Consider the following 13,468-nt stretch of genomic DNA (forward strand, 5'->3'; position numbering starts at 1 on the left):
TATATGTAATCCAATGTAATATAAAGAAGATTATGATGATAATAATAACAAAAAAAAAAAAAAGATAAAGTATTCTCTGGGCTCTCAACTCTTCTTATGTTAACTGGTGCCTTTCTTCACTTCATTTAGGAAAGGTACCAGCCAAGCTAGGCCCATTCAAATATGAATACCATACTTCAGCTGTGAAATAGTGGCTTCATGTGGCACGCGTGTGTGCCGTGCAATTTTCAATTTTGCTTTATAAAATTATAATCTTAAAGTGTTTTATCCTTTTTCATTTTATTTCTTCTTCTTCTCCTTTCCTCTTAATTCTTTTCCTTTTTTCTTTATTTTTATTCATTTTTTGATCAATCTCTATGCACTAAATGTCTAGACAGGTCCAAGTGAACAGTTTCCAATCATCTGAATATGATCAGGGTCAGAATATTCCTCTCTTCACCTTGAATTTGATGTACAAAGAGTGAAAATGGAACAGAAGAAGGATTGCAGATCACCTCCTTCTGCTTGCCACTGAATGCTCAGATTGAACTTCAAGAATTAGGAAGAGGGGAACCAGCAGTTAGCGTAATGGCTATGTCACTGGACTCCCATGTAGTCGACTGCAGTTCGCGTCCCGGACCCGGTGGCTTAAAACTCATGCCGGGCGCGTGTGCGTGCGTACCCAAGATCCCGAGAGGAGAATGGAGGAGAAGGGATTGTGGCGTGACCATCACCTCTGGGGGGTGATTTCTCGCTTTCTGTCTCTCTGTCTCTGTCTGTCTGGCGAGTGCACGTGCCCTATAGCGAAAACCTCTCCAAAAAAAAAAAAAAAGAATTAGGAAGAAACGCACCATCCATCAGATGACTAGAATTCACCACAGGATCACAGGAATTATGGGAAACCAAGACAATACCCCTCCTCCAAGGGAAAAGAATAACACCTCTTCATCTTCAAACAGTACAATGGAACTCATGGAAATGTCTATGAAGGATTTTAGAATATTCATAATGACAAAGCTAACAGAGATGGAAGAGAAGAGAGACAATGAACTGCAGAAGAGGCAGGAGAAAGGAGCTGATGAGTTCCAGGAGGTGAGTAAATTCTTGTATGACCTAAAAGAGGAAATACACATTCTAAAAAAGAATCAAATGAACCTGTTAGAGATGAAGGCAATAATACAGGAAGTCAAAATCTCCCTCGAAAGTATTAAAAGCAGACTAGATCATACAGAAAATCAAATCTCAGATGTAGAAGATAGGATCACTAGCCTAGAGAAATCTACATGAAGACTAAGAAAACGGCCCCCCAAAATGAGAATAATATACAAGAAATACTAGATACCATCAAACATCTAAACATCCAGATAATTGGTATCCCAGAAGGTGGAGAGACTCATAAGGGCATTGGTAATCTATTCTATGAAATCCTGGAAGAAAACTTTCCAAACCTAGAGAGGCATTCCAAGATTCTGACCCAGGAAATACAGAGGACCCCAAATAGGATCAACCCGAGAAGATATTCTCCAAGACACACTACGGCCAGAATGACCAAAACCACAGACAAAGACAAGATACTAAGATTGGCAAGAGAGAAAAACATAAGTTATCTACAAAGGGATATCCCATCAGGCTAACAGCAGACCTCTCATCAGAAACGATGCGAGAAAGGAAAGAATGGGAGAATACATTCAAAGTGTTGAGTGAAAAACAATTTCAGTAAAGAATATTATATCTGCTGAGATTATCCTTCATATGGGAAGAGAAGACAAGAATATTTTCAGATAAACAAAACCTGGAAGAATTTACCAACACCAGACCAGATCGCCAAGAGGTTCTCAAGGGAGTGCTATACCAGGAAAATTACATACAGACACACAGAAATGAGTTCAAAAGCTAAGAAAATGGCCAACTTAATCACAGAGACATGTCTGGAGTTGAATATCATATCCCAGAATTTAATCGGGAAGATCGGACCACAGCAAAAGATAGATTAAATACATGGGACTTTAACTGGTGAAATAGCATTTTAGGACCTCTGACTAAAACATTGCTGATTTTCTTCTAGGCTTTGTTTTCCAGTTTTAAGGATTTTGTCCTGTTTTGAGCTGCCAATAGGTTCACGTACCTACTATTTGAACAGAATCCTAACCTATTTCCTGGCTTTACGTTTTAAGTAAAGCCCCTTAGTATTTCTTTGATTTATTAATGCTAAAACTGCTTTTCTTGAAATTAAAAATATATAAAAAATATTTTTTAATGACCATAGTAAGCTTTATAGCATCAGCTAGGTGTTACCTTATGGTATATTCATTCTACTCAGAGTTTCATACCTAAAATCAGATAGGTATTCACTGATATGTACACACCAGCTAAACTTGCTATTCAAAGTAGTTAGATTACTCAAGAAATTTTGTGAATCAATAAAATGGGGAAAAAAGGAATGGAAAACAACTGTAGACACCTAAGATAGTGTGGGAGGGGGGTGGGAAATGGTAGAGGGTGAAAAATAAGGGTAATGTATGTATATATATGAAACTAGAAATCGAAAATTAATGATGATAACATGTATGATTAAGCCACTATGTAGTACATTTTGGATGGGAAATCACATTTTGTGTTCTGTGACAATGCTCAGGGACTAAATATAAATTAAGTAATTAATTTAAAATGTTTCAGAAGAAAATTACAGTGCATTTGTAACTAGATTCTAGCTTTGTCCATAGTTTTAGTTTAAGGTATTCTGTGAATCAATAAAATATGGGAAAAAATGTAAAAAATGAATAAATAAATAAGAAAGAAAGAAAGAAAGAAAGAAAGAAAGAAAGAAAGAAAAGAAAAGAAAAGAAAAGAAAAGAAAAGAAAAGAAAAGAAAATGGGACTACACCTGAAATTTCTGAGTGAAATGAAAATATTTTCCCAGGGTGTACTGCCAATGAAAGAGAGAGGAGTTTGTTTCCTCAGTTATGGAATGAAAATAAACCATTTACCACACATCCCATATATATAATATAACTTCTAATCATTACAAAACCTTTTCAAGGAAGATATTATCATATCTATTTTATAGATGAAGCAAAACCAGGTTAAAATGGATTTACAGGCCAGCCCCACAGCCTAGAGGTTGAGGGAGCCAGATCTGACATAGCAAATTGCTTCAAATCCCAGCCTGGTAGCCTGAAAAATATGCTGGGCGAGTGTGAGTGTCCCAGATCCTGACTGGATGAAGAAATGAAGAAGGGACTGTGGTATGATCACATCCCACTGAGAGTGCTTGTATCCCATCTCTGTGTTTCTCTGTCTCACGGTGAGCGCACATACGCCCTCTAGCAATTAAATAAACAAACGATTTGTTGCTGCTAGAAGTGACTGACTGCAGGGACTTGGAGGAGTCCGACCCGGTGGGGCCCCAGGATCTGTTTTGAGCCTTTGACCTTTGAGCACAGCCTTGGTCAGCTCAGCACATTGGCAAGGCTGCTGCTATACACCCCGCCCGACCTATGAGCAAAGCTTGGGTTGACTCAGCATGTTGGCAAGGCTGCTTGTTGTATGCTCCAGAGACTGCGGTAGCCTTGCTGGGAAGAGACCCCCCCTCTGACTCCCTGATATACTACTATAAAAGAATTACATAGCTCTCTTGAGTATGTGATAAGATTTCCCAAAAGTCCCCTGACCACTCCCCTTTGCCCTGGTCACCTACTGTTAATTACAATGTTTCATCCCTGCAGTCACAATAGAGGGTGTGCTGAAGTTCAATTTAGGCAGAAATAATCTTCTTGACCTCTGGAAGGCCCTTCAAGATACATTTAACATAAGCTTAAAAATAATCTTTTCTTTATATAAAATAGGATTAGGCCAAAACTGGCCCAGGACACCCTGCCCTCACCAAGTGAAATAGATAAATATGTTAGGATTCCTTACATTAAGTTTTAGGTCCCTATAAAATTATATAAGCATCATTGTTTATTGAGATTTATAAGAACTAATACCTATACTTGAGATTTTCTTTTTAGTGTCATATTCATTAATCACAAGATGGTTGCCCCCGAGCACTGGCTGATAATTAACTCTGCTTGCTGGAGGCTATTTCCCAAAATGGCATTCCATAAAATTTTCAAAGACCTGCCTACATCAAACAAGCAACTGCTGAATTGTAATAGACCTGCCCTTAATCCAACCCTGAATGGAATCTATGTTCCCTATTGTTAAAATTTTATGAACTGATCATTAAAACACATAGCCCCTCACCCACTTATTTGCATGTATCACATTTTCAATAAAAAGACACAATAATTCCCAGCAGTTGTCACTCTACAGAGAGCGATCTCTGAGGAGTGTCCGACTCAGGACGCACATGAAAAGGCACCGAGGCCTTAGCCTTCCTTTCCTGCGCCACCTCCAATGAGTCAACCCACCCCCACCGAGGCTGGACCCCGGCAGGGCCTAAAATATGATAGGGCCTAAACTGGTAGACACAACTGTTGAATTAATTAAAAAGTTGAAAAACACAGAGGACAGCAGGTGGCATGGTAAAAGGCACTGAAATCCCACAAAGCGGACCACAGTTTGAGTCCCAGACCTGGAGGCTTGCTTTCTCACTTTCCTTCTCTCTCATTTTTGCTCTTACGCTTGCTCTTACTCTGTCTCTGGTCAAATTAAGAATAAGTAAATAAACAAAGTTAAATAAAACAATTCTTCAAAAAATTTGAAAAATATATAACATATTCCAACAAAGAGCTAGAAGAAGACTATTGGCTGCCTGCATTAGGTGTTGCATGACGCACTATCAGACTTTGTAGGCATGTATCAGCCTTAACAGCAGAAAAAAAACAAACAAATAAGAAAGGCCACATACATGTTTGACAACTATGAATAATTTGCATTTGGATCTCACTTATGAAAGAAAGAAGCAACTGGAGGGACCAGCAGATGGCACAATGGTTACATCTCTGGACTTCCACATAGCAATCACAGTTGCAGTCCTGGACCCAGCAGCATAAAACCCACACCAAGCACGTGTGCATGCATGCCCAAAATCTTGAGAGGAGACTAGAAAAGAATGGGCTGCGGCATGGCCAACCCCTAGGGGTAATTTCTTGCTTTCTTTCTCTCTGGTGAGTGCACATGCCCTATACTAAAAATCTCTTAAAAAAAAAAAAAAAAGGCAACTGGCTCCATCATATAGTAACCCACCCAGGGACCAGCAGTTAGCATACTGGCTATGTCACTGGATTCCCATGTAGTCGACTGCGGACCACGTCCCGGACCCGGTGGCTTAAAACTCATGCCAGGCGCATGTGCGTGCGTGCCCAAGATCCTAAGAGGAGAATGGAGGAGAAGGGATTGGGGAGTGGCCATCCCCCCTGGGGGGGTGATTTCTCACTTGCTGTCTCTCTGTCTCTCTCTGTCTGGCGAGCACACGCACCCTATGGCAAAAATCTCTCAAAAAAAATTTTTTTTAAATAAAAAAATAACCCACCCATAGGACCTAGGGAAATTCAATCAAATCTAAAATGTAGTTAATACCTACAACATTGGTCATTTCTTTTGTGAGATTTTTAGTTTTTGTTTTATTTTGTTTAGTTATAGGACATGTGCACTGGCCAGAGACACACAGCGGGCAACTGAAATCACCCCCCAGGGGGGATGGCCACACTGCAATCCCTTATCCTCCAGTGTTCTTCAGTATTTGGGTATGTATACACACATGCCTGGCATGAATTACAAGCTACTGGGTCCAGGATTCAAACCAGGATCAGTCATGTGTGAGTCCAGTGCCACAACCACTACACCACCTGTTGACCCCAACATAGGTAATTTTTATACAAGGGTTTTGTTTTGTTTTGTTTTGTTGAGAGAGAGAAAGTGAGAAATCATCCCATGGCGGGGGTGGCCATGCTGCAATCCCTTCTCCTCTGGGAATTTTGGGCACACATGCATATGTACCTGGTGTGAGTCTTCAGTAGCTGGATCTGGGACTCGAACCACAGTCAGCAATGTAACCATTATGCCATCTGCTGGTCCCAGTAATTATTTTTTAACTTATATCCAGGAGTACTTAATAATCAAAATTCACATACACACAAAACTAAGTCAACTACATGTATCTCTGATGAATGTAATGGCTGCTATTTAGCATAATGGCTGCCACAAATAATTTTTCATTGATAAAATGGTATACTGTCTCTAAGTATTATACAGACATTCCCACTCTTACATAAACTGACAATAAGAATCAGCCCAATTATGTAAACCTTTCAAAATAATACCCTTGGACCATAAGGATAGATAGATTCCCATAAGATTCTGGGAATCTAATGAACACCATAATAACTACAGTTAATAATAATATACTGTTGCTTGTTCTTACCACATGCATATATGTCTGCATGTACACACGTGTGCACACACACACAGATAGCAACTATGTGAGATGATGGGTGTGTTAATTGTAACTTGATTATACTAATCATTTTGCAATACATATACACTTATCAAATGATCACATCATAAATCTTATATACAATTTTCTTAATTATAACTCAACAATAATGGGGACAAAAACATTGTCCTTGGATAAAGATTAGCATCAGTGCTGTTTCTAAATGCTTTGGACGGAATTTTGCCACCTGATTCTAACAAAGTTCGTCAAATTCTGACACTAGAACACTGACTCATCTGCTTCTAATGAAACTGTCGTTCAGAGTGCCTTGGCCAGCTTTCCCCCGAGACAGTCCTCAGGTACAGGCTATCTTTGCTGCGTCCATTCCCTCCCCATTCATTCCTTAGGCTGATGCAGTCGGGCTCCCGTCCTTCAAATCTACTCACTCCATTCTCATTGAGGCTGACCAATTCCAACCATGCTGTTAAGCCACCTCAAGGTTTTGTTTGGTCTGAAATCATGTCAAATATTTCAATAAATTCTGAACTGCCTGGAAGAATGCCTGATAAACACCATCATCCAGTTACAGGCTCAGAGGATAAAATCCATGCTCCCTAATAGGGCTAGAGGCCTCCACAATATCTCTGAGCCTCATCTATCTCACCGTGCTCATCTTCCACACCCGACTATTTCCCACTGGGCTTGCTGCTCCTGGAGCGCCCTCTCTCCCACCCCTACACCTCTTTCCTACCTTAGTAATTTCCACTCCTCCATAAACACCTGGATCAGAAGAAATGTCTCCCAGGTGGCCTTTCCTGGTATTCCCCACCCACACGGTGTGCTCTTTTCATTCCCCCAGGACATCATCTTTAAGTTCTTTTGTAGCACTTACCACCCAGTCCTTTGGCTTGTACATCCATCTCACCAAGTAAGTGCTCAATTCTTGAAGGACAGGGACCATTTTGGATATCCGCAGGACAGGAGGGCAACAATCACCATCATAGTCAAGGGTCCTCTCCAGCCCAGGATGGCATATTTTAGAAGCAAGGGGATGGGTCCTGTGGTTTTGTATCCTTTTTTCTCTTTGTACATTTCTGGCTATAACCGGGTTCCTTTTGTTGTCATGGTAACCAACAGTCCCAGAACACAGACTTCTCTGACAGTTGGACTTTTAGCCACTGAGACTTGGGATCGGAAGGATTTCTAACATCCCATTTATGCCTCAGGAATCTGGCAGCACCTCTTTCATGTGGGCACTGACTAGAGCAGGACAGGACAGTGTGCATGTGTGCGCACATGTGGGCACGTATGTGTGTATGTATTCTCCCATTCCCACTTAGTTACTGGGGCATCGTGGGAAAAAGCTGGACTAAAAAGTGCCATCAGATGGTGGGAGGATGGACATCTGAGTGGCTAGGACCTTTCTGGAAAGTAATTTGATATCAACTGCTATAAGACTTTAATATACTTGTGATCTTTGGTCTATAAATTCATGTATAGGAATATAGTAAGAGACACAGTACAGTATTTATGAAAAGGGGGTTTACTACAGATTTACCTCTAATGGTTAGTAACAAGACCATTATTTGTGGTCTTAATCATCTAAGATCATTAATTACCTAGTGGACATTAGTGAGTGATTACCTAATGGTATTAATAAGAAAGTAGTTAAAAATTACAGAAAAATCATACATAAATTTACCGTAGGATGTGACATAAAATGTAATGTTTCAAATTTGATGTGACATCCACATATTTATGTACAATATACATGTGTGCACACATGTATATACAAAGAAAAAGAAAAGATGACACGAAAATCCACTGAGCTGTTTTAATGATGCTTATCATTATCACTGGATGGTGGAATCGTACACATACTTTTTAAAATTCAATTCCTTTGTCCTTTTTTTTTTTCTTTTTGAGAGATTTTTGCTTTTGTTGTGTGCTCACCAAAGAGACAGAGAGATAGAAAGTGAGAAATTACCACCACCACCACCTGGGGGATGGCCATGCTGCAATACCTTCTCCCCAGTTCTCCTCTCAGGATTTCGGGCATGCACGCACATGCGTCCAGCTTGAGTTTTAAACCACCAGGTCCGGGACTCAAACCACAGTCAACTATGTGGGAGTCCAGCAACATAACCATTATACCTGCTGGTCCCTACTTTGTTAATCTTTACATTTGTCTATATTTTTCAAATCTATACAATGATCAACTTTTTCTTTTATGATACAAGTGCTTTCCACTTCAATAAGAAAAATGCTGAGCAGGGTCTGGTGGAGATGCTCAGTAGACAGGGTCATTACACAATGAAATAAGGTTATAAAGGGAGAGTACTGCTTTTTCTGCCCTTCATGGCAGACTGCAAAACAGGATGAACTTCCATACAAATGGAATAGTTCAGAACAGAAAAAGGAACAGATATTATTACTTAAGTACCATGACTCTTAATTTTTTCTCTCCAAAATCACCTTTTTTTTTTTTTTTTTTTTTAAGTGTTCTGAATCATCGGGGAGTTCTGTGATTTTGACCCTTGAATGGCATGGCCCACACATCCTCTATCAGTGATGACATCGACATGGATGACTGTAGTTCTAAATCCGGATCCAACCTGAGCCTGTCTGTGGGTTATTTTCCTTGTGAGGACATTTATTGTGATGAGGACAAAACCTCCTGTGAAGACATATCTTCCAACAGTTCTTCCATCCACTTCCTCCCTCCTATCCAAGGTACATGGCGAACTGAAAATATACGGAGACCCATTGGAAGACGAGATCAGATTCCAGATAACCCAGAGCAGTTCTGCAAACTAAGCATCGCCCTGGCCTGGGATGTTGATGTGGACTCTAACAATGCAAACTCAATAGATAACTGGGATCTAAATGGAAGCAGCCATTGGATAGATAAGTACCCAGAAGAGAAGACAGAACTGACTGTCAGCAAACTGGATGATCTTGTGCAAAAACTTGAGACATTTCTAGAAAATCAGAAAGATGATAAAGATGATGAGTCTGTGTTCCCTCAGTCTACTGAGGAGGAAGATCATCAGCCACCTGGCAGCTCCCCACAAGATACAGCTCAGGTCAGTCATCAGGAACACATTTATCAAGACCCGCCCAAGTTTGAACCAGCAGATAATGAAGACATCACGAAGTCCCCACAGATTCCTTCAAGGCTTAAGGGGCATGAATTTGCAGAGGTAAGCACAAAGATAATGCACAGAGCAGCAAGGGAGAGGCCTGGTACAGGGGCCACAAGGGTAGTCCCCTGGTATCTGACAGACTAGTAGTGGGGGAAGGATATCAGTAAGGAAAGGAGTCAAAGTGAAGTTGTGGGGAAAACAGCAACGAGCATGCCTGGGGGTGGGGGGAAGCTATCAATTATAGTAAAAAAAAAGTTACAGTATCCATGAGTAATGAAACTTTACATTTACAGCTAGGCTACTTTTTTTAGTAAAATTTGAGATCCATAAATGACTAAATAATCTAGGGCTGGCCCAACAGCAAAGCACTGTGCTTATGAAGCTGGATCCCATAGAGTTGACCAAGGTTCAACCCCATAGGCTTAAAAAAATGCCAGGCACATGTATACGTCCAAGGTCCTGATGGGATGGAGAACTGGAGGACAAAGGATTATGGTGTGACCAGGTCCACTGAGGGGTACTCTCTCTCTCCCTCTCATATGCACATACGTACCCTCTGACATCAAAAAGAAAAAATACAGGGAACCAGCAGTTAGCGTAATGGCTATGTCACTGGACTCCCATGTAGTCAACTGCGGTTCGCGTCCCAGACCCGGTGGCTTAAAACTCACGCCAGGCGCGTGTGCGTGCGTGCCCAAGATCCCGAGAGGAGAATGGAGGAGAAGGGATTGCAGTGTGACCATCCCCCCTGGGGGGTGATTTCTCACTTTCTGTCTCTATGTCTCTGTCTGTCTGTCTGGCGAGCGCACGCGCCCTATAGCAAAAAAAACTCTCAAAAGAAAATTACAAATACACATACATGTGCATGGTATACACACACACACACACACACACACACACACACACACATATATATATATATATATATATATATATGTCATTGTGGAGGCTACAAGTATCTAACACATCCTTCATTTTCTTGGCAGCTGATAAACCAGGCAACAAGCAGCCAGAGGATAAGCACTGTAAATACCTTCTCAGTCTTGTCGGGGCAGCCAGAAGAGGAGGACACCCCTCCTGATACACAAGCCCTGTCCTGTCTCAACTTGAGCTGGGTCTTCCGCTGGGTGAGGCAGCAAGTTCAGTCCTCACTACTGAGGAGAGATCGCACTGAGAAGGCTACCAAGAGCCCCGGTCGGCCAGCACACAAGAAAAGATGCTCTAACAGAAGCAAGAAAATCCAACCTCAAGAATCTTTTGAATTAGGACACCCTGTATCTCTAGATTTTTAAATGTTTTGATAGCTCCTGTATTATAATCCCTGTGAGTTTTTTTTTCCCAATAAAGAAAACATATTTCTTGTTATCCATTGTGTTCATCTTCCAGTGTACCATCTTGACTCAAGTTGAAAGTATATATATTGTCTAAAAGACTGAATTTTACTCTCATAAAAATATTTTTAAAGAATTATTTTATTTAGCTTTATTTATTTGTTTGTTTATTTATTTATTTAACCAGAGAGGGACAGAGTGAGAGAGAGAGAGAGAGACAGAGACAGAGAGAGAGAGAAAGTGAGAAAGCAAGCCGCCAGGTCCAAGACTTGAACCATGGTCAGCCATGTGGGAGTCCAGCGCCCTTAACCACCACGCCACCTGCTGACCCCTCTCATAAAATTTTAAATAACAGTATATTTCCTAAACTGCAGATGTCCTTGTCTCTCCTCTCCCCCTCTTACTCTGTTTTACCCTATTTTGTTTATGTTACAAATTTTTAACCTACTCCATCTTTAACCCAAATGCTATTTTTTAAAAAGAATTATTTTATTTAACTTTATTTATTAATTTTTAATTTGACCGGAGAGGGACAGGGTGAGAGAGAGGAAAAGTGAGAACGCAAGCCACCAGGTTCGCAATTTGAACCACAGTTGGGAGTCCGTGTGGGAGTCCAGTGCCCCTAACTACTACGCTACCTGCTGGCCCCCCTAAATCTCATTTTTTCAGAAGACAGAAGTGCAACCCATCATATTCCCTTGGTGACAGTACAGTTTGGGTTGAACTTCTGAGGACTGAACAAGGAGCAGTCCACACTGCCAGGAAGCTACTGATCATTTCAAATGGGAGTACTTGAACTGTAAAGATGGCGGTTCTGATTCTCCTTGGGGACCAGACTGGTGCATGTATGCCCAAAGTCCGGAGAGGAGAATGGAGGAGAAGGGACTTTGGTGTGGCCATAACACCCTGGGTGGGGGGTGATTTCTCACTTTTTCTCTCTCTCTGTCCCTCGGGCGAGCACATGCACCCTCTAGCAATAATATCTCTTAAAAAAAAAAAAAAGAGGGACCCAGCAGTCAGCGTAATGGCTATGTCGCTGGACTCCCACGTAGTTGATCGCGGTTCGCATCCCGGACCCGGTGGCTTAAAACTCACGCCGGGCGCGTGTGCGTGCATGCCCAAGATCCCGAGAGGAGAATGGAGGAGAAGGGATTGCGGCATGACCATCCCCCCTGGGGGGTGATTTCTCGCTTTCTGTCTCTATGTCTTTCTCTGTCTGTCTGGCGAGCGCACGCATCCTATAGCAAAAATCTCTCCAAAAAAAAAAAAAAAAGAAAAAAAAATGGATTCAGCATGGGAAGGCTGATTTTGAGAGACTTCATATATGTGGTTCCTTGAGTAACAAATGTGGTTAAGGTGGAGAACTGTAGCTGCTGGATAAACTGGTGTGGCATGCGGGTGTGAGATCTTAATGTATATGAGAGACACTGTGGATGATATGGTCCAGAAAAGATAGGCCAGTGGAGGAAAGATATCAAAGGCGGTGCCCTTTTAACAACATACACTCAAGGTCACACCCTGAGTCTCTTCCCAGCCCTTCTCACTTATCTACCTCTCTGAGAACACTTTTCCATTTGCACGCCCGTCTCCACCCCCACTCACTCTCTGACTTCACCAAGTCGCAAGAGTGCTATTGCTACACCTGTTCGACTTTCATCCACTCCCTCCAGATCCAAGCTACACACCTCCTTACCACATCTACTAACATTCTCGATGTCTTTCCCTTTTCTTTCCCCAGATCTCCTTTTAATCTGTACTCACCACATCCCCAAAGAACACTCTGGCTCCTCATTAGCTAACAAACAAAACCATAGAGATTTCCTTCTCTATTCTCTGATTACCTAGGAAAGTCATCCTTGAAGACTCTGCTTTAGGGTTACAATACTGATCCCTACAGGTAAAGTTTACCATGCCCTTCCTTAAGCTGTTTCCCAGTCCCTATCCTGCCAGCCTCACACCACCACCAGTACTTCACAGCTTTTTTATCTAAATACATCTATTTTACATGGACTGTGAGCTCATCAGGGATCACAGGTCTTGGTTTCTTTTTACTGTAACTTGTCTAGTACAGATTAAGCTGTCTGCCTGACTTTATATAATTCTGTGAATGTTTAAAATATAGACTATCCCTGAACTTTTTTCCATATAATTTTTAAAAGTGAATTACAGGGGCCAAGTGGCACAGTGGTCAAGGTGCTAGACTCTCACAAGGCCCACTGCGCTTTGAGTCCCAGACCTGGTAGCTTGCTTTCTCACTTTCCCCACCTCTCTCTGTCTCTCTCTGGTGAGCACATGTGACTTAGAGAAAATTCAAAAATAATAATAGTAATTAAGAAAATTAAGTAAATAAATTCTTTAAAAAATAAAGTGAATTATAACAGCTTAAAGAGTCACTATTCTTGGGACTGGCAGTTAGCGTAATGGCTGTCACTAGACTCCCATGTAGTCGACTGCAGTTCGAGTCCCGGATCTGGTGGCTTAAACTCACGCTGGGCACATGTGCGTGCGTGCCCAAGATCCTGAGAGGAGAATGGAGGAGAAGGGATTGTGGTGTGGCCATCCCCCCTGGGGGGTAATTTCTCACTTTCTGTCTCTCTGTCTCTGTCTCTCTGGTGAGCACACACACCCTACAG

The 13,468-nt window shown here is 41.5% G+C and overlaps 2 protein-coding genes across 8 annotated transcripts in view; one reads left to right on the forward strand and one right to left on the reverse strand.

The window, feature by feature from the left end:
* Window positions 1-13,468, reverse strand: part of PPFIBP1 (PPFIB scaffold protein 1) — a 239,860-nt gene that overhangs the window by 122,367 nt on the left and 104,025 nt on the right. The gene's annotated exons all lie outside the window — the stretch shown is intronic.
* On the forward strand, window positions 6,652-10,822 carry CUNH12orf71 (chromosome unknown C12orf71 homolog). 2 transcript variants are annotated; one of them, XM_006140259.2, is made up of 3 exons: window positions 6,652-6,717; window positions 8,859-9,561; window positions 10,491-10,822. In XM_006140259.2, exons 2-3 carry the CDS (start codon window positions 8,905-8,907, stop codon window positions 10,794-10,796), a joined length of 963 nt encoding a protein of 320 aa, XP_006140321.1. In that variant the 5' UTR covers window positions 6,652-6,717; window positions 8,859-8,904; the 3' UTR covers window positions 10,797-10,822. The 2 variants fall into 2 exon arrangements, with proteins under 2 accessions (XP_006140321.1, XP_006140320.1); XM_006140258.3 differs by lacking the exon at window positions 6,652-6,717 and adding an exon at window positions 7,349-7,672.

The sequence above is a fragment of the Tupaia chinensis genome, unplaced genomic scaffold, assembly GCF_000334495.1.
Source record: "Tupaia chinensis unplaced genomic scaffold, TupChi_1.0 Scaffold000028_1, whole genome shotgun sequence".
Taxonomy (NCBI): domain Eukaryota; kingdom Metazoa; phylum Chordata; class Mammalia; order Scandentia; family Tupaiidae; genus Tupaia; species Tupaia belangeri.